The sequence below is a fragment of the Eublepharis macularius genome, chromosome 12 (genome assembly GCF_028583425.1).
Source record: "Eublepharis macularius isolate TG4126 chromosome 12, MPM_Emac_v1.0, whole genome shotgun sequence".
Classification (NCBI taxonomy): Eukaryota; Metazoa; Chordata; class Lepidosauria; order Squamata; family Eublepharidae; genus Eublepharis; species Eublepharis macularius.
In genome coordinates, this window is record NC_072801.1 from 66799421 (window position 1) to 66826470 (window position 27050).

Below are 27050 nucleotides of genomic sequence, written 5' to 3' on the forward strand. Positions count from 1 at the left end.
TTCAAGAAGAGGAGTGGGGGAATCAAACCCAGTTCTCCAGATTAGAGTCCTGCTGCTCTTAACCACTACACCAAACTGGTCATAGATCCAGAGGAGTTAGCCATGTTAGTCTGTAGTAGCAGAATAGTAAAGAGTCCAGTAGCACCTTTAAGACAAACCAACTTTATTGTAGAATAAGCTTTTGAGAGCCACAGCTCTCTTCGTTAGATGTGTCAGATACACCAAACTGACTACACCAAGAAAAGTGGGCAACTTGGAAGTCTCTGTCCACAAGATTCCCGTGATACGGACCTCTCAGGACTGAACCACTGCGAGGTGGGGGGACTGTACAAATGAATTCTATCAAACGGGCCCCTTCATATAATTATGAGCAACTAACTCTCATCCTTCTGTTGTAACCTTCGCTTCAGCTCAATATTCATCTCCATCTTTTCCACACCCTCAAAGCTTGAGTCTTCTATCAGCTGTCTGGGAGGCCACCCCCCACCCCCTGAAATGAGCTAAGCCTATCACCCGGCTATCTTCCCCCCCCCCCACATTCTTCCCGTTAACTTTACTGCCCTAGACTCACCCACAGCATCGGCGCCCAACCGCTGCAGGAAGCGGCATTCGGCAATGGTCTCGTAATTGGGGCCTCCTAAGGTGCAATAGACCCCCTCGCGCAAGCAGCCTGAACAGCCCATCTCACTGGCCACTGTATGCGCCAGTTTCCGCAGGTCCCGGTCGTAGGCATCCGACATGGGTGGGAAACGAGCCCCAAATCTGGGAAACAGGAAGGGAGAAAGAGAGGTAAGAGGCAGCCAAGCACAGATGGACCAGGACATGAAAGAAATATTAAACTAATCAGCCAATCAATTAATTAAGGAATGTGCTTCATATTCTGGACCTTGCCTTGTATTTATATTTGGAAGGTATAATATATACAACTTACCTCTCTTTTCTTTTCTTTTTTGAAATGTGAAATTGTGTTTTAGCTTTGTAGCTTATATAGACACTCCACTCTTATTAATAAGAAAATCCAACTAAATAGCTCTGGTTGGACTGCTACTCTTTTGAATCAAATACTGACCTGGCCCCCCTACCTCTACTATAATGAAAACTTAAGTACACAAGTTTGGAGAGTGTGGCCAGAACAGAGACAAGAAAGAGGAAAATTAGCACAAAAATACTTCCTGCTTATATAGAGACAGACCATTGTTTGACTGATTGATATATATTGTACTGTTATTTTTACTTTCTGCTCTTACAATGACTCATCTATAATATATATAAAGGAAAATACTGTTAGAAATGATATAAGGAATAGGATAAGTGGATTAAAAAGCGTAATAAATAATGTCTATAGAAACAAAGGGAAACTTGAAGGTATATGGGGCGTTAATTATATATTTAATGGCTCTCTATATTTGGACTGATGTATATCTGCCTTGTGGTGAACCTGCTAAAGATTGATTTCTTGTTGTAATCCCTTCCCCTTACTATAAAACTCAATAAAAATTGATATATAAAGAAAATGGTCACATGGCTGGTGGCCCCGCCCCCTGATCTCCAGACAGAGGGGAGTTGAGATTGCCTCAGTGGCACAGAGGGCAATGTAAACGCCCCTCTGTCTGGAGATCAGGGGGCGGGGCCACCAGCCATGTGACCATTTTCTCCGAGGGCAACCCACTGAGTTCCACCACCTCTTTTCCCAGAAAAAAAGCCCTGCCTCCAACTGTGAGTTAACTAACGTCAGAACCAGCCTCTTAATGAGAGATCTGGACTCAGGGCAGTTTAACACAGACTGGGAGAAGCTGAAACAATATCTGGAGAAGAAGTGGGAGGTGGGAGGAAAACTGTGGCAGTTTGAGAACTACTGAAGTACAATAAAAGTATAAAAGAGAGGGGTGACTTTACCGGGGGAGGAAGAGAAATGTGAATTTATAAGCAGTTAGATTAATTAATTGATTGAGATATATATAGATATGTAAAGGTTAATTGATAGAATATTGATAGAGAATAATTAACGGTTTAAACATGAGGATTGAGTAATTAACAATATTTTTTTTAATTGATAAGACTTATATGCACCAAACTGAATGTATAGAAGAGTTAAAACGACTGATTATGTGATGAGTTATATAGAAATACTATAAAAAGAAGAAATGACTAATATATAGAGAACAAATCAAATTGTTTGATTTAAATGTGGGAAATTTTTATGGTTTATGATATATAGAAATATTCAAAACTGGAAAATGGGATAAATTGTTTATCTAAAGAAGTATAGTTTGGATGTATAATAAGTAAAAGAGTTAAAGATGTACTGCTTAATATAATGGAGAATATATATTTGTTTTAGACAGAGGAAATTAATAGAAGTAAGGGAAAAGGGACAGAGGGTGGGAAAGCTGTTGGAAGTCAACAAAAGGGGGGGAAAGGGAGGGGGTTAGAAACGAAAAATTAGGGGAAAATTGAATGTAATGTAATGTAAAAATATTAATGTTCTAACCCAATAAAAAAAATTTTTTTTAAAAAAAGAACCAGCCTCTTAAATAAGCCAGGCCCAGATTGTCGCATCTCACAACTGCAGAGGCACAACGTCCGGTGGGACGTGGGAGTCCCGAGTATGAGAAAGTGTCTCCCAGCTGCTTACCTTTCATCGTTAGGCCCCACCAGAGGGTTCACTCCAGCAAAACCTGGCATGTTGATGTGGTCGCGGATCAACATGATGTCCCCCACTTTGTAATCGGGGTTAAGCCCCCCAGCCGCGTTGGTGACAATGAGGGTCTCCACACCAAGAAGACTGAAGACCCGGACAGGGAAGGTCACCTAGAAGAGGGGCGGAGAGGAAAGCAGAACTGAGGGGATGTTGGAAGGCCGGTCTATCAACAATAAACATGAGGGATAGTGGCTGGTTCTGGGGTCTCTTCCAGGACGAGGTTTCAACCATACCCAATGCTGCTTGTAACCAGGCCTCGTGTAGTCTCAAGGGCATTATACAGCTGATTAAAAGAACAAAGAAGGGAGCTTTTGTTTGCTCACTTCCCTGGCTTTGCCGGCATCTTATACGGGGAACTTCAATCTAGCCCTTAAAGCAAAGAGGGAACAGGCACAGCTCAAGTCTGGAAAGACTTTGCCTGCTCAGACATGGACATTTTTAATAATAACATTCGATTTATACACCACCCTTAAATACAACATAATGCCAATCAGAGCAGTTTACAAAGTGTGTTGTTATCATCCTCCCAACAATCACCCTGTGAGGTGGGTGGGGCTGAAAGAGCTTGGAAGAGTTGTGACTGACTGAAGGTCACCCAGCTGGCTTCAAGCGGAGGAGTGGGGAATCAAACCCGGTTCTCCAGATTAGAGTTCTGCTGCTCTTAACCACTACACCAAACTGGCTCTTTTACACCCTCCCTACCCTGATGTGCTGATCTAGTCATGGAGCTCTTAATGCGGCTCAGAGACACCCTCATTTGTACTTATTGCTTTGCATACCCCTAGGCTGAGCCACTGCATTTGGGAAGGGCAGCTACTCACCTTCCAGAGTGGATAACCCTCGTACATGTGGAAGCGGCCTTGCATCACGACACTCGGCGTCCCGCTGAGGTTCCCGAACACCAGCTTCCCAGCATGGCCAACAACTGGAGCGAGGAGAGGAAAGGTTAGCTCACCCACCAGTGCCCTCTACTGGCCACCACGAAGTACAGCCGTACCCCCTCCAGCAGGTACGTAATACCCCTTCCGTGCAGTATATTCGTACCCAGGGCTTTTTTTCTGGGAAAAGAGGTGGTGGAACTCAGTGGGTTGCCCTCAGAGAAAATGGTCACATGGCTGGTGGCCCCACCCCCTGATCAGGGGGCGGGGACACCAGCCATGTGACCATTTTCTTGAGGTTCCGGAACTCCGTTCCGCCGCGTTCCCCCTGAAAAAAAGCCCTGTTCGTACCCATCCTTTCTGCTACTTGCCTACCCCCATAACACACACACTTTTTTACCTGTGCTCTGAGGGAAGTTAGGAATCTTGACATAGTCAAATGCCACTTGGTCCTTCAGGAGGTCCGCCAGCCCTCCGAGGCCCGAACCGCAGATGATGGCCACCTTGGGCCGGTGTTTGGTGTTGCCCAGCAGCCAGTCTGCCGTCTTTTTGCTATCTTCATAAGTATAGCTGAGGAAAGAAGAGAGAGGTGGTCAGCAGAGGTGGATCTCGCACAATTAAAGCACATAGGCGGAGCAGGATGCAAGTCTCACCACTAGGGGGAACCAACTGCGCACACACATATCCCTGTACTCAAATAAATGGGTCTCTTGTGGAACTGTAAAGGGGAAGTTTTTTCATTTGAATGCGGCTTTTGTAAACCACGTTGTTGCAAAAAACAGAGTCAGCGATCCCCCCTGGAATGATCAGGCACATGTTGGTTGATTCATCAGACCCATTTCTGCTCTTCTCTTTAACAGAAAACTTTTACACCTTTCTGAACCACTGAAGTCATCAGGCGGAAGGGTCTAACCCTGTTTAGGATGGCACTGTAAAGGTACAAGGTGGCTCTCCCAATCTAGAGAGAGCCAGCACGGTGTAGTGGCTAGAGTGATAGACTAGAATATGGTATGCCCAGTTTTGATTCCTTACCCCGCCATGGAAGCACACTCTCTCAGCTTAACCTACCCCACAGGGTTGTTGTGAGGATAAAATAGAGGAGAGGAGAATGACGTAAGCCACTTTGGATTCCCATTGGGGAGAAAGGCAGGGTATAAATGAGTTAAAAAAATTAAAAGCATAGAGCAACCATAGGCTAGTGCAAGAGAGCCCACAGTTGCCACCTCCTGCCTTGCAGAGATCACGATGGAAGCCACGTGGTTAGAACGGACAACATCCTCTTATAATATAGAGGATCTTGGAGCTGGCAGGAAGCAGAGTGGGGTAAAAGATTCAGAGGGGCATCAAAATCCAGACAAAATACAAATTGTTCTATTGGTCCTTTGGGAGGAGGGAATCCTCAAGTAACAGAAGGGTGATACCTTAATTAGGATAGATTAAAACAAAAAAAGCAAACTTTGGAGTTCAGCAGAACTCTTCATCAATATTAAGCAAAGTTATTTATCTATTTGGACATTTTTATCCCACTCTTCTCCCCAAGCAGGGAAGGGGAAAAGAGAGAGGAAGATACAGTTTGACCGAAAGAACATGAGGCTTTGCAATTCTTTTAAGCTTTGGTACAGGATGAAAAAAAGCAGAACTAATTATGTTAGGTTATGTGAAATGAAAAAAATGATCTTAAGTTGAGCTTCTGATGATGTCTGTTCTGTTTTATGGTTGATTTAAGGGGTTACTGGTTATTGTTGGTTGGTTATTGTTGAAATGAGTTGTAAGTGGCCTTAGTTACTACACTGTAGAGAGGAAGGATATAATTGTTTTACATAAATAACTGAAAGCCACCAGAATAAAGATACAACAGTTGCTCCCTTCTGAAAACATGAAGGCCAGCAGTTATTCGGCTCGATCTCTAGATCAGTCTCCCTTTCTTTCTCTCCTTCTCTCAATTCATTTATTCTTAACATCCAGCCTGCAGAAAAGTTCTGGTGGACTGAAAAGCTTATTTACCCCTTGGCAATGTTTTAATTATTCTTACGGAAATCTATGTATTCCGTGATGCATCAATGGGGTCACGCTCTCTAATCCTTTCTATAAACCTATTAAATCCCTTGCTGGGATTTGCCAGATTGCTCAGTGTCTCAGTCTTTCACAAGAAGCAGAAAAACACTGCTGCCATAACTGAACAAGAAAAGGGGAAATGTAAACATCTGGGAATACGTGATAGAACTTCTGTTACACTCCAAGCCACAGCAAAAGTTTCTCCCGAAGCTTCCAGGGTTTCACTTTCTTCTTACAATCTCCAGAGGAAGGATCTTAGGGCCGGAATCAAGGGAATAAGATAATTTCTGCTTCAATTGAGAGCCTTTGATGTTAGCTCCACCCTAAGTACATTAGGCCCCACCCCTCAAGAACCAGACAAAGCCAGCTTCTTCCCCCAGCCTACCAGGAGCCATCCTCTACCCCTAACAAAGACCACTAAGCCCTGCCCTACTTTATCAGGCTCCACCCCAATTTGCCAAGTACCACCCTTTACCTCTCAGGCTCCACCTCCCAGAGGCTTAAACTCAGAGCCTCCAAAGATCAGGCAGCTCTAACCCGGGCTTAACCCCAATACCCATTTTATCTTGTCATATTCTCCCTTGGAGCATATGAAGTAAGAAGGAGAAGTGATGTTGAGCATGTGCAGAGTGTCTTTCCCTCAGATTTTGACCCAAGTTACTCATTTCAAAAAAGAAGCATCCATATTGAGAAAAACATACTACTAGCAGAACAATTTTTCCTTTCTAAATGCCAGACACCCATTCTGTCAGGTGCCCTTTTTTAAAAACCTAGATGCTCAATTCCGAATTCCAGATGTGTGATAACTTCTTGAGTGAGCAAAATGCACCTTTGCGCGTCTTCAGATGTGATCATTTCCCTCTTCCTAGCGTTAGACCTTGCCAGTCAAAATAGGATCCCGGGTTCCCAAAATCTGGGCCTAATTTAATCGTTGCTATTTAAATCATCCTCGGATCTGACCCACTTAAAATGGCAGCAGAGTAACTCCCACCCTGAAACCGTCCGGAGGCCCTCTCCTCATTTCCACCGTTCCTTCTGGCAGGCTGTTTTGGGAACATCACTCCTCTAATGGCCAGAAAAGGAAATTCTATTTCCAGACTCCTTTTTATTAGCCAAGCTGGCGTTTTCTCTACCATCCAATTATGCAGCAAATTCTTTTGGCTGGAATTCAACATGGTGCAGCTGTAGGCTGAGGCTCGGCCATTTCTGAGGTCATAGAATAGAGATGAATTTTTAAAAGGACCAGAGAAGGGGAAAGGCAAAGGCAAAGAGGGATTAAGGCTTTCAATAAGAAATATTTTCCAGATTCACTTGTCCCAAATCTGTTGGGGGCTTCTATGATTTCTCAGTAGATTCAAGACAGACACTTCGGTCTGTGGCACAGTTTCCTTTGGCCACTGTTTCACATATTCATTTGTACACACCGTTTCAAACTAATCTCCGTTCAATGATCCCCAAATCAGTAATATAAACTGAAGCACGGCAATTGCACAAGAGCACTAGATTTTCACGAGGTAGTACAGCTTAGGCCAAGAGGGACCCACGTTCACGTTCCTGCTCAGCCTGAAAACCTGCTTTGTAACCCTGGGTCCTTTCTCATAACGTAGCCTACCTCACAGGGTTGTTGAGAAAATTTGGTAAGAGGGTGGTATATGCCACTTTTGGAAAAAAGGGGAAGCGCACAAAATAAATCCGACGCTGCAGTTTTAAACACAATGAGATTTACTTCCAAGTCCACATGTTTAGAATTGTGCTGTGAATTTGTTAGATCATAACTGGATGGAATTTTTCTAATTGCTCAGTTTTGGTAAGCAAAATGCGGTCAATCAAGATGGAGAACCTGGTAGTCTTCAAGTTCTTTCCTCATTCCTTTAGCGGATTTTGAAAATCTGCTCAAGTCACTAAACATGGGAAGACGACAAAGTTTTTCTGAGCGTGTGTGGTGTGTCTTTCCCTCACTACCAACAAGCTAAACTGCCTCTCTCCTTCTGTAGGGAAAGAAATGGCACTTAGCACATGACCAGAAGTGAACATTTTATGTATATATCCAAAGCACTTTCCATGCATCTCTCCGGCACTGGTTACAATAATCCTGTAAGGGTAGGCCAGTATTTTCGTCTTGCAAATGAGATAAGGCAGCTTGTTTGGGCTTCCAGCAGGGGTGAGAGCTGAAGTATATACTTCCTGAAGCACAGCTCAACCTCCCGGTCACTGTACTAAACCAGGTCCTAAATATATACCAGCTTTCCTAGTGAGCTCTGCCTCCCTTCCAACGCAGTGGCCTGGGTCCCCAACTAGGGCTGCCAGCTCCAGGTTGGAAAATTTCTGGAGATTTGGTAGTAGAGCTTGTAAAGGGATAGGTGGGATCTCCACAGGGTACAATAGCAGAGTCCGCCCTCCAAAGCAGACATTTTCTCCAGGGGAACGGATCCCGGTTGTCTGGAGATCTCCAGGCTCCACCTGGAGGTTGGCAAGCCTATCCCTGACTGCTCTTGCAGCCTCACTCTTTACACTCACATGGAAGGAAGGGAAATGGCTGGCAAGAAATCCTGGCCTCCAGCAAGCAGGCTAACCCATCGCCCTCAGGCCCGGCCGGCAAGCACAGCATTCTCATGGGAACCAAAGCAGTTCAGGCAGGGACAGGCCCCAGGCGGACCGGAGCTCTCCAGGCACGAAAATTCCAGGCAAGGTCAGCCGGCTGGGGAGCTGCTCTTCCCGCCCAGGCCCCAGCCAGGCCACATTCCTGAGACGGGAAGTTTTTTCTCTGTGGTTCTCACAAAGGTGCGTTTGTGTGGGGGGGGGGCTTCATGTTCAGCCCTCACCGCACCAACAGCTCTTTACACCAGGCAGGGCCAAGCCCGGGAACAAGTGAAGCAATGCCACAGAAGAGGGTGTTCCTGACCAGGCCCAGAGCACCTTTCCTTTTCACCACTGAAAAAACTCATCGAACCCCGCTAGTCAGCTCAAAATAGCTGCTGGCGTGCGCCGTGCCAAAGGTTTTGCCAGCATTTCTGCGCGTGAGCCAGGCTGCGATTGACAAAGGGGGAGCAACTGGGGTGGCTGGGGAAAAGACATCTGTGTTGAAACCTTTTTTACTGATAGCTGCTTGGGCCTTGTCTTCCATGTAGGGCTGGCAACCTCCCCCACTCTCGGTAACCTCCAGATTAAGCCTGGAGATCTCCCACAATCACAGCTGATCTCTAGGCCATGGAGATCAGTTCACATAGAGAAAATGGCAGCTCTGGAGGGTGGACTCTGTGGCATTATACCCTCCCCAGGTGGTGGTAGAGAGTGCCCTCAAGCCATAGATGACTTATGGTGACACCTGGCAGGGTTTTCATGGCAGGAGACTAACAGAGGTGGTTTGCCATTGCCTGCCTCTGCAACTCTGGTCTTTGCTGGAGGTCTCCCATCCAATTACTAACTAAGGACGACCCTGCTTGGCTTCTGAGATCTGACGAGATCAGGCTGACCTGCGCCATCCGGGTCAGGGCAGCCTCTCCAGGCTCCATCCCCAAATCTCCAGGAATTCCCCAACCTGGAGTTGGCAAGCCTACTTTCATGCTAATTAGTTATACATATTGTTGTATTTGCCCAAATCAAAATAGCTGAGACAAGCCTGATCTCAGCGGATCTCAGAAGCTAAGCAGGGTTGGTCTTGGTCAGTAACTGAACGGGAGACCTCCAAAGAAGAACCAGAATCCCAGAGCCGGGCAGCGGCAAACCACCTCTGAATATCTCTTGCCTTGAAAACCCCAGCAGGGGTCATCCTAAGACAGCTACAACTTGAGGGAACTTCCCACCACTCCCACTACTGTATTTATACTGCATTTTTAAAATTACGCATTTTCATTTCAGTTTCATTTACTCCTTTGAGATGCTTCTCTTTCTTCTTGCAACTTCTTGCAGTTTCTTAAATAGAATTTCTCTAAATCTGTAAGAAACACTTGGTATTTGCTTATTATTAGAATTCCTTAAAAACTGTAATCCCTCAAGGAGTGATATTTAACCTTGCCCTTTCCTTGGGGAGCAAATTTTAATCTTCCCTTTACCCTAAAGAGTAATGTTTCACCTTGCCCTTCCGCCAAGGAGTATTGTTTAATTCTGCTTTTAATCCAAGGAGTAATGCTTAATCTTGTCTTTACTCCAAGGAGTAATGTTTAATGCTAGTCATACTAGTGTGGGCAGGAAGGAGAAAGGAAGTTGTTGTCAGTGCAGCTCTACACAGAGAAAGAAACTGTGCTCCTGTGTGAAACGACAACGTTGCCTCCATATTCTGATGCCTAGCGTTAAGGACACAGAACAGGCCCATGCAAAAGGTGGTGCCATGATTACAGTTGCCAACCTCCAGGTAGGACCTGAAGTCCTCCCAGAATTACTCTCTAAACCACCGAGATCAGTTCGCCTGGAGGAGATGGCAGCTTCAGAGGGGGTCACTATGGCATCATACGCCTGCTGAATTTCCTCCCCTCCCCAAACTCCATTCTCCCAAAGCTCCACTCCCAAATCTTTAGGAATTTCCCAAGGTGGAGTTGGCAATGCTAGCCAGAACACCTGTGCTAGTCTTTGAAGACCATCGCACCCACATTTGTGGATTACCTACAGTGGAGAGCCTTTCCCACTACCTACTTTATTGTTCATTATATAGTCATGTGTCCTAGAGAGTCTCTCAGTTTGCACTTGCAGCCCAAAAGATAAGATCTAAGGTGGTACTGAATGAGGCTGTTTTGTGATTCCTGGGATAGTTTGGCATACTGTACTGTTGTAATTAATTTGAAGTAACCTTTACAAACCGTGATAATGGATTTAATTGTTTATTAGTCAATGTTTGGTAAATTGTGACAACCTATGGCTATAGACAATAAACTCTTTGGAACTTAGTCTTTGAGGCGCAGCTGAGCTCTCTGTTGTGTTTACATCACTTGAGTTGATTCACAGCTGTGCTCACCTAAAGCTGCACCTGTGAGGCAACCACTTTGGGGGAAATGGGGAAGAGTAATGACGTCCTTGAACACGGAAGTACCCCCTTGGGAGGGGGCAGGAAGGCAGAAGGAAGCAATACGCAACAGGCTCCTGTTCCTTCGAATATTTACACACAACCGAGTTTCCTGGAAAAGTGTGTTTTCATTATCTGTCACGTATATTACTGGCATCAGCTGATGGGCAACAAAACGGCAAAACATTGCCCCATTTCGAGCAATCACGTCTTTAATAGCTCTGCGTGGCCACACAGGGAGCAGGGGAGAGCTCACAGGACATTTGTGAGCCTATGGAAAGGTCCAAGTTTGCAAAATAATATATTACGTTTAAAAAAATGTGGGGACTAGAACTACCTTCACCATAAACCTGTAACACTGATGTTTGCAAACACACAGACTTTGGTGGGGGTATTTTGGATTGCTTGAACCAGACAGTGAAAGGAAATGAGTGGAGCGGGGAGAGACTACAAGAAAAAGCAGGTTGGTCAAGAAAGGCTGGGGGCAGGTTGGGCAGGAGAATGGGGAAGGAGACAAAGAGACCAGGACCGAGGTTTACCCTGCCCTGCTCGTCCTCCCCCAGCTTGTAACGTTCTGTTTTGCTTTCTACAAACGAAGTTGCAAGCAAAAGATACTCCACCCCCAAACTGAAAAAACCACATGGGTGGGGCACAACAATGTGTATTTATTGCTGTTTTAGATATTTCATAGAATCATTGAATCATGGGGTTAGAAGGTGCCTCCAGGGTCATCTAGTCCAACCCCTTGCACAATGCAAGAAATTCACACTTGCCACCACCACCCACCCACCCACCCACACACCCAGTGACCCCTGCTCCATGCCCAGAAGATGGCAAAACACTGTTAGGATCCCTGGCCAAACTGGACTTGGGAAAATTGCTTCCTGGCCTCAAAGTGGCGATCGGCATTACCCTGGGCGTTTTTACTCCTCTTTCCCCCCCAATGGGAGTATCAGCTTCTGTAAAGGTTAGGAATCCATCACTCTCAATTAGGTTTGCCAACCCAGCAAGTAAAAGCAGCCTACACATCTCTTGCAAGGTCTGATCCGCAGAAGAGAGAGCTTTTCCACAGAAGGCTGACGAGTATTAGCAGCTGCTGACGTCTTCCAGATCAAACCACTGCTGTTAAAGGCGCAAGAGCCAGGGCTGGTAAAAAACAACAACATTTGGCAACGCTGTTTCTTGAAGCTGCAACAGAATGGAGATTTTCAAGATCAGTCGGGGGGAGAGGGGTCTCCATCTGTCTGCTTGTGTTTCGTCTGTCACTTACTTCTTGGAGATTATCCAACGCTTGTGCAAAAAAAAAAATATAGATCATTTGGCTACCCAAATGGATAAGTCAGCTGCTTCATTGCAGTGAGATGTGCAAAGCACAGAGGTACTCCAATGTGAAATAAGACTGGAAGGGGCAGAAAGGTAATCAGTGGTGGGGAACAAGCAAGCTAAGGGTGGGATCAGGGCAAACAGAAACAAGGGGAGCTCTTCAGTAGCATTCACCTGTGCTAAGCTAGTCCTGGGACATCTTACATTTATGAGCTTCCTTATAACCCGTGCCCTTTTTTGTTTGCTTACCAGGTTACCCAAGTGATTTTTCTTTTCCTGGCACGGCTAGTCCAACGCTTTGTTCCCAGCCGGGGCAGCACCACACCCATCACTGCACACCCTTACCAGGAAAAACCCCAGCTGCAGATATTTCAGTTTGCTGTGCGGTTGTTTTCAAGCACAGGAGCCTTGCCAGAAAAAAAGTTGGCAACTGTTCTTGCTCACTTAATCTGTTTGCCTGCTTTATGCCCATTTAAAACAAAAAAGACACTTCCGCTCTGTTGGTAAGGGAGCAAAGGATTTGGCCTCCACAGGCCTTCACCATGGAGCACCTACAACATGTTTGGACCTCAGCAGGGCAGGGGATAAAACAGTCCCACAGACAGGCCGACAAATTCCTCCTTCTGTACCGCTGCATGCTATTATGTTTCTGACAACTAGGACTGTCAGCTCTAGGTTGGTGAATTCCTGGAGATTTAAGGGGTGAAGCCTGGAGAACCTCATCAGGGTATAATGCCATAGAGTCCACTCCATTTTCTCCAGGGGAACTGATCTCTATGACCTGAAAATGAGCTGTAATTCCGGGAGATCTCCAGCTACCACCTGGAGGCTGGCAACCCTATGAACAACCCAAAAGTGGATTTGGAATGGCTGATTTCCTGTTGACCATAGGGCACGTTTGCCACACTGAAACATCCAGGGACAAGATGCACATGCGAATGGGCCGTCAGACACAAAACAGACCACTTCCCGTGGCATCCATCAGTACTGCTAATGTCATACTTTTTCATAAAGCTGCTTAACTGATTCTCTATTGATTTTCAAGAAGTTTTATTTCACATGCATCTCCTTAAGATCAAAGTCTCAACTCTCCTCCGACATACCTCAAAACAAGGATTAAGTAAAACACCGGCTAGATCAGACTTTCTAATTCCCATAACGAACACCCCTATGACCCCAGGAAGCCCACCTGGGTGTGGGAGGAGGGAAGGCAACAGCCATCTCTACTGCTGTATTCAGAGGTACACTGCCACTGGACATGGAGGCTTCCCTTTAGCCATCAAGAATTTATCCTCCATGAATTTGTTTAATCCCTCCTTGTCTACTTCCTATAAAGAGGGAATTTGGCAAATTCATGGAAGACAGGTCCACCAACGGCTGCTAACCATGGTGGACTAAAGGCAACCGCCATACACAGAGGCAGCAAATCTCTGAATACCCGCGCTAGCGGGCAACATTAAGGAACATCTATGCCCTCCTTGTTGGCCCCGCAAAGCAGCTACATGAAACATTGCGTGAAACAGTGTGCTGGACTAGATGGACCATTGTTCTGATCCAACACGGCTTTTCTTCTGTTTTTATGTTTTAAGCCTTCTAAGCAAGGTCAGGAAGGAAAGTGGCATTTGTACAGATCAATCTCATCGGTTCTTAGAAGCTAAGCTGGGTTGGTTCTTGGATGGGTGACCATCAAGGAAGACTGCAGAGGAAGGCGTCAGCACCTCACCTCTGCTTCTCACATGCCTAGAAAACCCCTTTCTGGAGTTGCCGTAAGTCAATTGCAACTTGACGGCACATATTATGCAAGAGAGTAGTCCTCGGCTACAATCTCGTCACAGGAAATTGAATACTTCGAGGCGTTCTTCCTTCCCTGGACCTTCTGGTTAATGACTGACTGTCACCGGTTCTTTGCCGTGATTGAGCCACAGATTACCGCACACGGTCTGAACATTCTGCTCCAAGCCAAAGGGGTCATTGCCCACTGTTTGCAAAGGTGCCCCAGGTGCTGGACCAGAGTCAAGGGCTCAGCAACCAGAATGAACTTGCTCATGCAGCAGGCAAGAGAGTCTATTCTCACAACCACTTCTGCATGCAGTAATATTAGGGGAGATCCAGCCATTGTGTTTAGTATGTATTATCTAGGCAGCTGTAGGTATTCTCCGGTTCTCACCACATTCTTTTCTGTGTTCTGCATTGTTTAACCTGTATCACATGCTTTATGCTGTGTTTCAGACTTCCGAGTCCAATTACTTTGCTTATTAGGTGTTTCATCTTTGCAATTGCGTTGATTTAGAACCATAGAACCATAGGGTTGGAAGGTACCTCCAGAGTCATCTAGTCCAACCCTCTGCACAGTGCAGGAAATTCACAACTACTTTCCCCCACACACACACTCCCAGTGACCCCTGCTCCATGCACAGAAGATAGCAAAACACCATCAGGATCCCTAGCCAAACTGGCCTGGGGAAAATTGCTTCCTGACCCCAACGTGGCGATTGACATTACCCTGGGCGTGTAAGAAGGGGCCATGAGAAATAAGTACTGATGTACCCCTTCCTGCCCTCCCTCTCATGATATGCTTATGTTCACAGAATCAGCATTGCTGTCAGATGGCCATCTAGCCTCTGCTTAAAAACCTCCAAAGGAGGAGAGCCCACCACCTCCCGAGGAAGCCTGTTCCACTGAGGGGCCGCTCTAACTGTCAGGAAGTTCTTCCTAATGTTTAGCCGAAATCTGTTTTGATTTAATTTCAACACGTTGGTTCTGGTCTGACCTTCGGGGGCAAAGGAAAACTGATCCATGCCATCCTCTACATCTACACTGCCCAATCCACCTTGAGTCTCCGTGAGGAAGGCGGACTATCAAAAAAGTAAAATAAATAAAATATTGCCCCACTCATCTATATAATGTGCAGCTGATGTGAGCCACCAGAACGTATGGACATGTTTGGGGCATGCCATGCACATATATGTACTGAGACAGACTATCTGACTCTTCAGTCAGCCCCTCTTTGCAGCGCCCTGTGGAAGGGTTTTCCCATGAATTACGGCTTGTGATCCTTTTCCCAGGAGATGTTGCCGCCTTCGGCATACACAGCACATGCTCAGCCACTGAACAACGAGCCATTAACACCTATCCCTGACATATTATGCCAAGTAATTATTAACCACAGGTGGATCCCACCCTTCCCCTACAGCAGTCTGGGCAGGACACTTGAGAGACGACATCTCGGAAATTTCAGCCAGACCACAAACCCGGGCAGGTCCTGTCATGCGCTGGTGAGCAGCCGGGAGTAATCGAGGGCAGGATTCCCCCACCAGCGCACAAAGCATCATGAGCTGAACTGGTTATGAAAGCAGAAGGCATCAGGAAACAGGCAACCGAGTTGGCTGAGGTCGAGGGCACCAGACAGGCAGGAGAGGAATGCGGAGACCGTGATGCAACGCCCAGCAATGACGGGTTCTCTGCGGTTGCACTCACAGCTGAGCACCTTTGCATCATTCTCTCCCTCCCGAGCACAGGAGAGGATGTGTCAGTGTCTCTGGCGTCTGATTGGCTTCTCGGCTGGAGGTGTGTGTCTGCTGGGGAAACATCCACTATGGCTCCCTGCCCAGGGGAAGGGCTGTGCAAGCAGCCAGGAACGAAATTGTGCTACTGCAGAGAAATAGGAAAGGAGGAAGGGAGAAGTGGGCACACGGGGAGGGGAAGGGCAGATGCCCACAAGAGCATCTCCTCCACAGAGAGAGAAAAGGGGCAGCGCCCATGTCCCCTTTCTTACAAGCCATCCCAGATCTAGGCAGGGCTGCTTCCTACAGCAGCAGGGCTAGGAGTTCCCGGTTCAAATGCCATGCAACTTGCTTGGGGGGCCTTAGGCCAGCCACAACCTCTCAGCCTCACCTACCTCGCAGGGATGTTACGGAGGAGGGAAGAAGCATGTGTTGCTCTGCCCTGAGCTCCTCTAGAGAAAAGGAAGGGTAAAAATACACGAGACAAAAACTACGGCCGCATGAGTCACACGGCCATTCGAGTCGAGCAGGAAAGAACGGGAACGGGGCACATTGTTGCTGTTTACAGGGGAAGGGTGTTGTGCTAAAGGGCTCTGAGTCAGCGCCGTTCCCGAGGCTGGGATGGCCATTGTGAGCGGCCTGCTGAAGTCTGCGAGGTTCTAGAAGCGTTGGGATATCTGCCCTGCAGCACGGAATGTTCAGCGAGAGGAGCGACAGCTCAATGGGAGAACATCCGCTTGGCATGCAGGAGGCCCCAGGTTCAATCCCCGGCATATCCAGGGAAAAGGATCAGGTAGCAGGTGGCGTGAAAGAGCTTTGCCTGAGACCCTGGAAAGCGGCTGCCAGTTGGAGTAGACAATACTGAGTTTGATGGACTGGGTCAATATAAGGCAGTTTCATGCTTTCAACTAAGACAGCGAACGGCTACATAGTCGAGAAAACCTATTAGAAGCTATCAGCTGCAACAGGGAAAGAACCATGGCTCAATAGCAGAGCTTCTGTTTGGCATACAGAAGGTCCCAGGTTTGGTCCACAGCATCTCCGATTAAAAGAGTCCAGGAGCACTTTTAAGACTAACCAACTTTATTGTAGCTTAAGCTTTCGAGAACCACAGCTCTCTTCGTCAGATGCATCTATTTTGCAACTAAAGACTAACATGGCTTACTCCTCTGGATCTGATTAAAAGGATCAGGTACTATGGTGACGTGAAAGATCTCTGCTGCTAGTCTGAGTAGACAATAATGACCTTAATGGGCCTTAATGATTCAGTATAAACCAGCTTCCATGTGTTCAACAGCAAGGAGGAAATCTCATTTTTTTAAAAAAAACTTCTTTAAATTTCATTTTAGTTTCACCAAGTTACAACGCTGTTTCCTCCCTTTGATACATTATCAAAGCAGTTTGCAGTCAAGTCGATTAAAACGCGCATTAAAATGCCCTAATCAGAAATGATCTATCTCATGCTTTTTAATCCTGCCTTACTTCCAAGGAGTTCAGAGTCGCGTTTCATGCTCCTCTGTTTTATCCTCACAACAACCTTGTAAGTTAGGCTGGGTTTAGAGAAGGCCGCAGGCCCAAAAAGTCACCCAAGAAGCTTCATGGCTGAGTGGAGATTTGAAGCTGGGTTTCCCAGATTGTAGTCCAACACTCAAACCGCTGCTCCATGCTGGCTCTCAGTGTGGCAATCAAAATGTCACAATATAATAAAAACAAGCAGAATCATAAAAGCAAAACCATAAAAGCAACAAACAGAGTCTTATCCAAATGCCAGGCAAAAAAGAACAGCCTCCACCCACCGACGTATGGAGGACAGATGGATGTACCAGGGAGAGAATCCCACACTTTAGGGGCAACCACTGAGAAGGCCCTGTTTCTGTTAGATATTAATCTAGCATCCACCCAAGATGGTACCTTGACCAAAGACGTTTCATCTGCATATCTTAAGGAGCAGGAAGGTTCTTACAAGAGTAGGCGCCCCCTCCGTCTAAGGGACAGCACCCTCCTGAATGCCGGATGGTGAGAACAAACCAACAGTGACATCTACCACCACCACACCCCTTTTCAAAGAATCGTAGGAAGATCCTGGTGGATCAGCCCAAGGATCCAGCCTTCTGCTTCCTACATCAGCCAACCAGAAGGCCCTTGAAAGCCCACAAAGCCAGGGTTTGAAGGGCCAAGCCTCTCCCTTGATGCTGTTCCCCAGAAACTGGTGATCGAGGGGCCTCTAATACGATGCCAGAGAAGGCGATACTCCAGTTTGATCCAGCAGGTATCATTTATCTTAAGTGATCCATATCATTTGTATAGCTTCCTTAGACTTCAAACTTCCAAGGCTACTAACAGTGGCTGCATCAGCAAGCAACAAATAAAAATCAATAAAAAATGTCCATCAAAACAGCAGCGAACAGCCAGATAAAAAATCACGCAGAGAAGCACTAAGAGCACACTGTCCACTAAAAGCTCGCTCGAGTAAAACTATCTAAATCTGGTGATTGAAGGACAACAGAAAAGGCAGCAAGTGAGCATCACTAGAGACGATTTTATAATTCCACCGCAGGAAAAGGCCTTAGGATCGCACCAGTAGTGAGGAGTCCATCAGACGCAGGCTGATGACCTAGTAAGGGTACTGTACGCACGGTGACAATCGCACTCACCCTTTAGACCTACGGCCTCTATGTGCAACTGCAAACACAAATCTTGAGTGATTTGGCAAGGTTGTGTCTGAGCAGACGCAACAGCACAACGGACACAAACCTCTGGAAAGACAGTTGGGCCTTCTCCTACCCAAAACACTGCAGCCAGCCATGATCTCCCAGCCTTATTCCCCCAGGCATAAGACAGACACAAAAATAACTGTCCCCAGAGGACTACAGTGAGTTTAATCCGGACTGCAGGTGAGTTAGGAAGCAGTTACTACTAAGCCAACAGTGCCCCAGGCACAGTACAGAACAAAGAAGTAACATGCCCAGAGGGCTGTATACATTACATCATTTCACAAATGAAACGTGCCACATTTAAGAACTTGACTTTGGGTACAACAATCTGGAGGCATTGTGAATTTGCTTCGTGAACACGGTGTCTCCCTTGCCAGGGAAGTATGGGGCATTGTGAATTTGCTTCTTTCTCAGTGCAGGGGTGTACGCTGCTGAGATTCTAGTCCTTAAGGCTTTGTCCCAGTTCCTTGGGTTTCTGGGAAGTTCAACGGGGAATGGAAAAATGGGACTGTGGAGAGGGGTGTGGAAATCCTCTATGTAACATTTCCCAATGTACACAGTAGGGGTAGACCCAGAGATATGAGTTCTGAGCTTTAAAAAAGAAAGCAAGTATTCAACCTACAGTGAAAAAAGCAGAAAGCCTGCTGTATGGATAGACGGCCTTATCCCGGCTGTTATCTATGACACATTCTTCAAAACTCTGTTCTCTGCCCCTTTTTCTTGGGTCACCCTTGTAATGCATGCCACACGCACGAGCCATCGGAATGGAAATTTCCCTCGAGTGGGTGGAGGCTGCAAACTGAGTGAGAGTTGTGGAGCCCTGTTATTATGTCAGCCATGAATTCTGTGTAATGCTTGTGTGTGCGGCGGGGGGCGAATCTTCTACGTAACATTTCCCAATGTACACGGTGGGGGTAGGCCCAGAGATATGAGTTCTGAGCATTAAAAAAGAAAGCGAAAATGGAAACCAATTTTTGTATCGACCAAAGCAGAATTCTGCACGAGAATCTGGCCGATTAAGTGCATCTGAATGTGTACTTGCTCCTTTCTCAAGGTGTATCATACTACTGAGTTGGGGGCGGGGGAGTACAATTTATAGGGTTACCAGCTCTGGGTTAGGAAATTCCTGGAGATTTGGGGGGGGGGGGGCAGAGTCTGGGGCTTGGAGAAGGGAGGGACCTCAGCAGAGTGTAGTGCAATAGAGTCCACCCTCCAAAGCATCCATTTTTTCCAGCAGAAGTGATCTTTGTGGCCTGGAAATAAGTTGTAATTCTGGGAGATCTCCAGCCACCACCTGGAAGCTGGCAACTCTAAGTCCAAACCAGGCTTCCTGTCCATTTGCTGCTCGAATCCAGTTCCTTAAGGACTACAAGGTTGTGCCCAATGTCACCTGATGGCGGTCATGGCTCAAAAGGGATCTGAATGTGGATTTTAGGAAGCTAATAACCACCTTCCATGAATAAGGAACCCCCAACCGTCTGAATATGGATCAACCCCATGAAAACGGGTTGATCCCAACCCTGATCTGCCAGATCAGCAGTTTCCCCCACTTTCCACTTGCACAGAAAAGTCCAAAATTCCCCATAAAATTTTTAAAAAACCCAACAACCTGGATGCTTATTTATTAACTATGGTCAACAGGGCATAAAACTGGATTTTTGATCAACTTCATTATCCAGTGAAACTTCCATCCAGCTGACTCAGCACTTCACAAAGGAAAAAAGACCCTCATGTACTCCGTCTAACCTGATCCTCCGTATCAATCATTTCCCTGTAATGAAATGAAGTCCAAGGTTCTGTATTCGCTCATCGTTTAACAGGAACTGCCAGGCAAGAAAACGAAACCTCTTGCTCCATCCGAATGCCATGCCAAGCCTTCATTTGCTACAGAGAAACAATAGCTTTGATCGTGTCAGCTGCTTGCTGTTGGGTTATTTTTAAAGTGTTGCCAGCTTCCAGATCTTACAAGACTCTTCTTCAAGTAAAGAGACGGTGCACAAAAAGCATGGGCTTGCCTGAACAGTTTACCCTGCATGCCTTCCAAAGCTCCCTTTGTTTTGAGCAACCATTCGTTTTAAAGAAAGCTTGGCTCTTTTTAAAGCCAACTTCCGTGATCTTTCAAAGCTGGCTCTTAATGCGCATACCAAAATCCAGAACTTAAAAGTAAAATGATTTGTTCCAAAGATGGCCATAGTGAAAGTATTTTGAGCATTCAAAGTGTTTCAAAGCCTATTATCCAGGCCTGCTTGAATCAAAAACACATGATGCGCATGAGACATTTTAAGTGACCTGTGCCTGACTCCAACGTGGATTTATTTTTTCAGTTGTGGTTCACATGCTCCCAGCAATAAGGAAGAGCCAGAGAATGAGGCTATCCTAAGGGTGGTACAGAATCACCTTGCTTCCTCTCTGCCCAAGTAGAAAGTTTGGGAGAGAGAAACTGAGCTCCTATCATGCTGGTGGCTTAGTGGGATAAATTTGTCAACCCCTAAGGTCCCATCCTTTCCTCCCTGGGGAGACCAGATGGAGAAGCGTAAGGGTTCTCATCAGAACTCAGTAATAAATGAAGGGAAAGGCACCGGGAGCCGAGGTTGCCAGCTGGTGATCCAGAAGCCCTCCCCATATGTCACCCAATCCCATCACCCTTTCATCCATTTGAGGGCAGAACAGGAGCCCAGCCGGAGAGGAGCGGACCAGGAGGGCGGTGTGGTTGCAGCTGCTTCCTCTCTCCAACCTGTGCAGCGCAGAAGCGCCAGGCCACAAGCTGCCTCTTTATCCGGAGCAGACGTCCCTCCTCAAGCAGGCCATACAGCGGGAGCAAGAAATCCATCCCTTTAAGCTTTGGGGCTGCCCTTCTCTCTCAACCCAGCTTCAGCAGCCTTCTCATTTTGCCACAAGTTTCTCATCCACACTTGCCGGTGGTACCGACTCACGGTCAGCCAAAGGTAGCCAGGCTTGGAATGAGCCACTGTACCCCCCCCCCGACATGGTTGGCAACCAGCCAAGCGGCATTTTTATGGAGACTAGCCAAATATCAACCTTCCAGCTGCCTGCAGTTGTCTACCAAGCAACCACATAGCAGCTACAATGAGCCACCCGTGGCTCAGTGGTACAGCCTCTGCTTAGCATGCAGAAAGTCCTAGGTTCAATTCCTGACATCTCTAGTTAAAAGACCTGGCAGTAGGTGATGAGAGCTCTGCCCAACACCTTGGACAGTTGCTGCCAGTCAGAGTAGGCAATACTGATGCTGATGGACCAAGGGCCCAATTCAGTGTTAGGCAACTTCATATGTTCCAGGAGACACTGAGGGAGGCAATTAGAACCGGGCTGGGCCCGAGGGACATGCTAAGGTGACTCCAAAGTGAGCAACTCTGACCCCTTCCTTCCTGCTCTTTTTAAAAACTCCCTCATTTGCCAGTTAAACTTTGCATCCCTGAAGCTAAGAGTCCTCGGATCCATTCCCCTGTGGCCGGTGCACAACTGGTGCAAGGGTTCAAACCAAACGGCTTGCCCTTTGATTCCTGGACACGTGGTGGCTCATGGTTATTCAGTGATTAAGCTCTTGGCACATGCTCAGAAGTACTCTCTTCTAGTTGGTGCTCTGGCAATAACAAGAGGTTTATGACAGTTTTTATCATTGGAGCAGCCCTTCCCTCTGTGTAGAAAAAAAACAATTGGTATCTCTTAATCTGCAAAACCACCCCTTTCTATCCCATGGCCCGGAACTTCTCCATAAGAGTCCCAGCCCTTTTTCAGAAGCAAGAAGCTAAGAGACTGAAGAGCAGCTCCAAGCCTCCCTAGTTTGAATTCTGAGACTGTCTTGAATTCACAAGCAGCCCTAATGGAATCTGCCCTTTCTGAGCCACAGATACGCAGTTCCCTGCTTTGGTAGACTGGTATGAAAATAATGATATACCTTCAAGGGTTATCTTGAGGATTACTATACCAGATAAGAATGGGGACAATATGCTGGTATGTTTTAGTGGTGAGAGTGTCAGAAAAGAATCTGGGAGATCCAGGTTCAAATCACCACTCGGCCATGAAAGCTTGCTGTGTGTCCTTCAACCAGTCACTGTCCCACAGCGGAATCTACCTCATAGGGCTGTTGTGAGAATAATAGTAACAATAACAACTGTGCTAATATACTGCTGTTCTTGACCCACTCAGATCAGTGAACAAAGTTAGTGTTATTATTATCCCCACAATATAGCTGGGGAGCAGGGACTGAGTGGAATGGCTTTCCCAAGGCCACCTATGGAGATCATGGCAGTAATGGGATTTGAACTAGCAGAGCGCTGATTTGCAGCCCAACCACTTAATCGCTATGCTACAGTGCACAATGAAGGTGCACATAACAAAAAGTTCTTCGGCGGAAGAGCAAGATAAAAATACACTGCATAAATAAATAGTGTCTGTCAAGCGCTTTGAAGACTCCAAAGCACTTAGTAATCATTATATAGCTACAGAGCTTTTTTTCAGCTGGAACGTGGTGGAACAGAGTTCTGGCCCCTCTAGAAAATGGTCATGTGGCCAGTGACCATTAAACTTTAAAATCTCGCCCCCCCTTGCTCCAGCTGACTGGCGCCAGTCAGCTGGAACAAAGGGGGGGAGCTTAAATTGCCAGTGGTGTGGAGGGCAATTTAAGCTCCATTGTGGGAGCGCTCCTGAGGATGTCACTTCCCAGACATGACGTCATCGTGGGGTCCTGGGAGCACATGCGTGCGCATGTAATACCAGGGGCACCACCTCCTGCCAGGAGTTGCCCCATGTGCTGCCAACCCACTGCGTTCCACCACCTCTTTCCCCAGAAAAAAAACAATAACTATTTATGAAGGCTTGGGTATCGGAACCAGCTTTCAAGGGACAAAGTTCAATCCAGGATTTTTAAGAGGTAAAAAAAGGGGGGGGGTCCCTAACTACAGAGTCAACAAAACCCGATCTCCCCAATTCTAGAAGTAGGAAGTTGGAGCTCAGGCTGTGAGACAGATGCTCCCCTTGAAAGGGAGGGGAGAAAGGAACTTTGTAAGCATGTCTGAAAGTCCGTAGAAGTAAAAAAGGGACTTTTGGTTTCAGATAAAAATATGTGACTTTGAGCAGCATCATTTTCCGTGTTGGCAATGAATCACTTGGAAACTTCATTACCGAAATCAGGACTGGCCCATCTCAAAAGAAATCACGCCCTTTCTTCTCCAAGAGAACGTCTTCCTCCCAGATCACCACCCCAGGCCATTCTAATTGCTATTTACTGCCATAAGAATATGAGCTGCCAGTCCCCGAATGGCTGGAGGCAAGACAAGTGAGTCTCCACTCTCCTTCCCATCCTCCGGCTTTCTCTAACCTGCGGGCCTAATCACAGCTCACCTCACAGGGGTGTTGTAAAGTTTAGAGGCTCAGGGTAAGCGCAGGGACTTTAGGCTCTTAAGAAAAGAGGTGCGAAAAAGATTAAGGATTCTTGTTGCCACTTGCTAATCCTCAAATTCCAACCAGCATTTTCTTTAGCCCATTTCAGCCTCCTCTTGAGAACAAGTAGCATTTCTATAGCATTTACAACAAGCCTGTTTTTATTCCATTTCCTCCATAGCTTGCCTTTCTCCCAAATGGGGACTCAAAACAGCTTTGCCATTCCTCCATTTATCCTCACAACAACTCTGTGAGGTGGGTTAGGCTGAGAGGGGGTGACTGGCCCAAGGTCACCCAGCAAGCTTCCATGGCAGAGCAGGGATTGGAACCTACAAAGTAAACTAGCCTCACACCCATACTACAAATGAGGAAAACTGAGGCTAAAGATCTAGTGGATTGCCTAAGGCTACTTACACAGTTGGCTAGACTGGTATAGTGGTTAAAGTCCTCAACTAAGAGCCAGGAAACCAGGGTTGAAATCCCCACACTGCTAGGAAATTTACCGGGCTCCCTTAGGGCAGTCAATTTTTCGCAACCTAATCTACCTCGGAGGGTTGTTATCAGCGTAAAACGAGGAACAGGGAGCTGTGTAAGCTGCTTGGAGCTCTTTGGAAGAACAGTGGGATAAAAAGGCACTGGGCAGATTGTGAGTTCCTAGCTAAATTTTACAATTTAACCTCTCAGATCCTAGTTCATTCTCTACGCTGTGTCTTTTTGATAGTTTCAGGTGGGTGGCCATGTTGATCTGCAGTAGAACAGCAGGATTCTAGTCCTGTGGCACCTTAGAGACCAACAAGATTTTCAGCTTCTGAAAGGGGAAAAGTCAAAGCTTCCGCAATGTATACCCCCCAAACTCTCGCTGCTGAGTCTTTGGGAGTTATTGTCTAGCCTTTTTCCCCCACCAGACCACACATACCACACTCCAGCATCCTGTCCCCACCTAAATGTCCGCCTACCCCCATCCTCTCAAAATACGAAATCAGGAGCCCCGGTTTTGCCACCCCATTCCCCCGTTACCCCAACTTTCCTTCTCGGTCCGCCAACTCCTTTCTCCCAGAGTTGGGGGCTTAATGGGGGAGAGGTCTCTTTCCTAAAATTCAGAGGGAGAAGGGAGAGGCTCAAAAAGCGGGGGAGGGATGTTAATCCGCCTTGATCATTTTTTTAATACAGATGCTCCTGGAGGCAATAAGAGGGGGGATCCTGTGGCCCCCCTCAAAGCGATCTCCCTCTTCCTTTGATCAAACAGCCACGTGCCGGCAAAATCGCAATAAAATAACACAAAGGCACCCCCAAACCCCCCAAGAGATCCTGACCTCTTTTCCACCTGTCCCTCCATGCCGGATTTTTTTTTTCTAATTCTCGAGGCGTCCGAGGTTTCCTTTCGGCTCGGTTGCTATCGCAGATCGTTCTCCCGGGAGACTCGCACTCAATGCAGCAGGCAGAGAGACTTAACCGGCCTCCTAAAGTGTGGGTGCCGTCATAGCCAGACCAGCCAATCGGAGGCTCCTTCCCTGCGGGTAACAAAGGTTGCCGTGGAGACGCCGGGTCTTCTCGTCATCGCCTTTGGACCGCTTTCGCCACGCCCACTCCATTCATCCCTGCGGCCTCTTGGCGGCGCTGGCGGAGAAGAGCGCTGATTGGCTGAGATAGGGTGGAGAAGGGGGATGATTGGCTGAGGCCAGGAGGCTCGTGGCACACCTGCCAGGACGGCGGGTTTCGACAGTAGGGCATTTCTGCGTGGTTGATGCGGGTGATGCTGCTGGCGACAGCGCAGCAAAAGGGAAATGGTTTTTTTTTAAAATGAGCAGGTCCGTAAGTGGGGAAATGGCCCAGCCAGGGTTGCCAACTTCCAGGTGTTGCTTGGAGATCTCCCAGAACCACAGCTGATCTCCAGACTGCACGGGAGAAACTGGCTGCTCTACAGGATGGGGTGGACTGTATGGCATTATACCTTGCTGAGGTCCCTTAGGGTTGCCAGCACTGGGCTGGGGAATTCCTGAAGAATTTGGGGGTGGAGCCCAGGGAGGGCATGGTTTGGGGAGGGGAGAGACCTCAGTGGGGTATAATGCCATAGAGCCCACCCCCCCAAAGCAGCCCTTTTCGAGAACTGGTATTTGTAGTCTGGGAGATCACCAAGCCCCACCTGGAGGTTGGCAACCCTACTCCTCTCCCCCAGACTGACCTTTCCTAGGTTTCACCCCCAAATCTTCAGGAATTTCGCAGCACAGAGTTGGCAACCCTACGCCATTTCCTTGGCTTGCTTGGCACGTACCTCTTTGCATGTGTGAAAGCCGCAGCAGTCTTGCCCCAAGCGCCTCCCAAAACTCCAGACAAACAGATTTCTGTACTCGCAGTTGATACTTGTAGCTCCCCTCCTCGAACCCTCTCTCTCTGCTGTAAATAAAAAATGTTGAGTTTTGCTGAAATGGGAGGGGGAGTTTTGAGGGGGGGGATATCTTGATTATTTTAATTAAATGTTTATCCCTTGATTTTCTCTCCAGTAGAGAACCCAAGGGGGCTTCCAACATTCTCCCCTTCTCCATTTTAACCTGCCAATAACCCAGCAAGGTGGAACAAGATTCAGGTCCTGTAACACCTTCGAGACCAACTGGATTTCCAGGGTATGAGCTTTTGAGAGTTGAAAACTGCAGACCCACATGGTTACCCACCGGAAACTACCAGTGAAGTGGGTTCGGCTGAACAAGAATGATGGCCCAGGTTTACATGGCAGAGGGGGGATTTGAACCACAAACTCCCTGATCTTAGCAGGACACTTTAATTACGACACTGAATGTTATAAAAGAAAAAAAAATGAAATCCCCTGACATGAACCTTAAAATCACGGCCTGAAAAATCTCTGCCCCTCTTCCTCATTTAAATATCCAGTGTGTAATGAAGAGTTCTGGAGAATTTGGAAGTTTTTCGTACAGTTATTTTCGTTGGTCTTGATGAAAAGGAATCGTGTTGCTTTTGCTTGTAAAATGTTGAAAATAATATGATAGAATAGTTCAGAAATGAGTCTAATACGGCAAAGATAGTCTCGTAGCACCTCAAAGACAAACAAGATTTTATTCTAATAGGTGATGTAGTGGTTAAAGCATTGGACTTGGATCTGGGAGACATGAGTTCAAATTTCTATTGTGCCTGAGGGGTGTTGCCCCCCCCAGCCTAACTACCTCATAGGGTTGTTGTGCAGATAAAATGGAGGAAGGGAGACAGTTCACCACCCCTGACTCCGTGGAGTACAGGTGGGAAAGCAAAGTACTAAATAAATAAATGAGCTCACCTTGTCAGGTTGTTTGCTCTGATCTACGTTTTGTGGCATATGTAGTCTAACAAGATATAACTCTGGCTTGTTGATCTAGTTGCCTTGGTTTCCTTTAACTGTGTATTAGTCTAATATTTACACATCATACCATTTTATATTTTATATCACACCTAGGAAACTGTCTTACATCAGGCTGCACACTATTGATACAT

General features: G+C 46.8%; 1 protein-coding gene across 1 annotated transcript in view; it reads right to left on the reverse strand.

Annotated features, from left to right (window-relative positions):
• Window positions 1-25068, reverse strand: part of PNP (purine nucleoside phosphorylase) — a 28335-nt gene extending 3267 nt beyond the window's left edge. The window contains exons 1-5 of the mRNA XM_054995547.1: window positions 24884-25068; window positions 3980-4149; window positions 3523-3626; window positions 2636-2811; window positions 572-762 (exon numbers count right to left, since the gene is read on the reverse strand). Of these exons, the coding sequence (XP_054851522.1) occupies window positions 572-762; window positions 2636-2811; window positions 3523-3626; window positions 3980-4149; window positions 24884-24906 (664 nt within the window). The 5' untranslated portion in view covers window positions 24907-25068. The remainder of the gene's footprint in view (window positions 1-571; window positions 763-2635; window positions 2812-3522; window positions 3627-3979; window positions 4150-24883) is intronic.
• Window positions 25069-27050: the final 1982 nt, after the last annotated feature.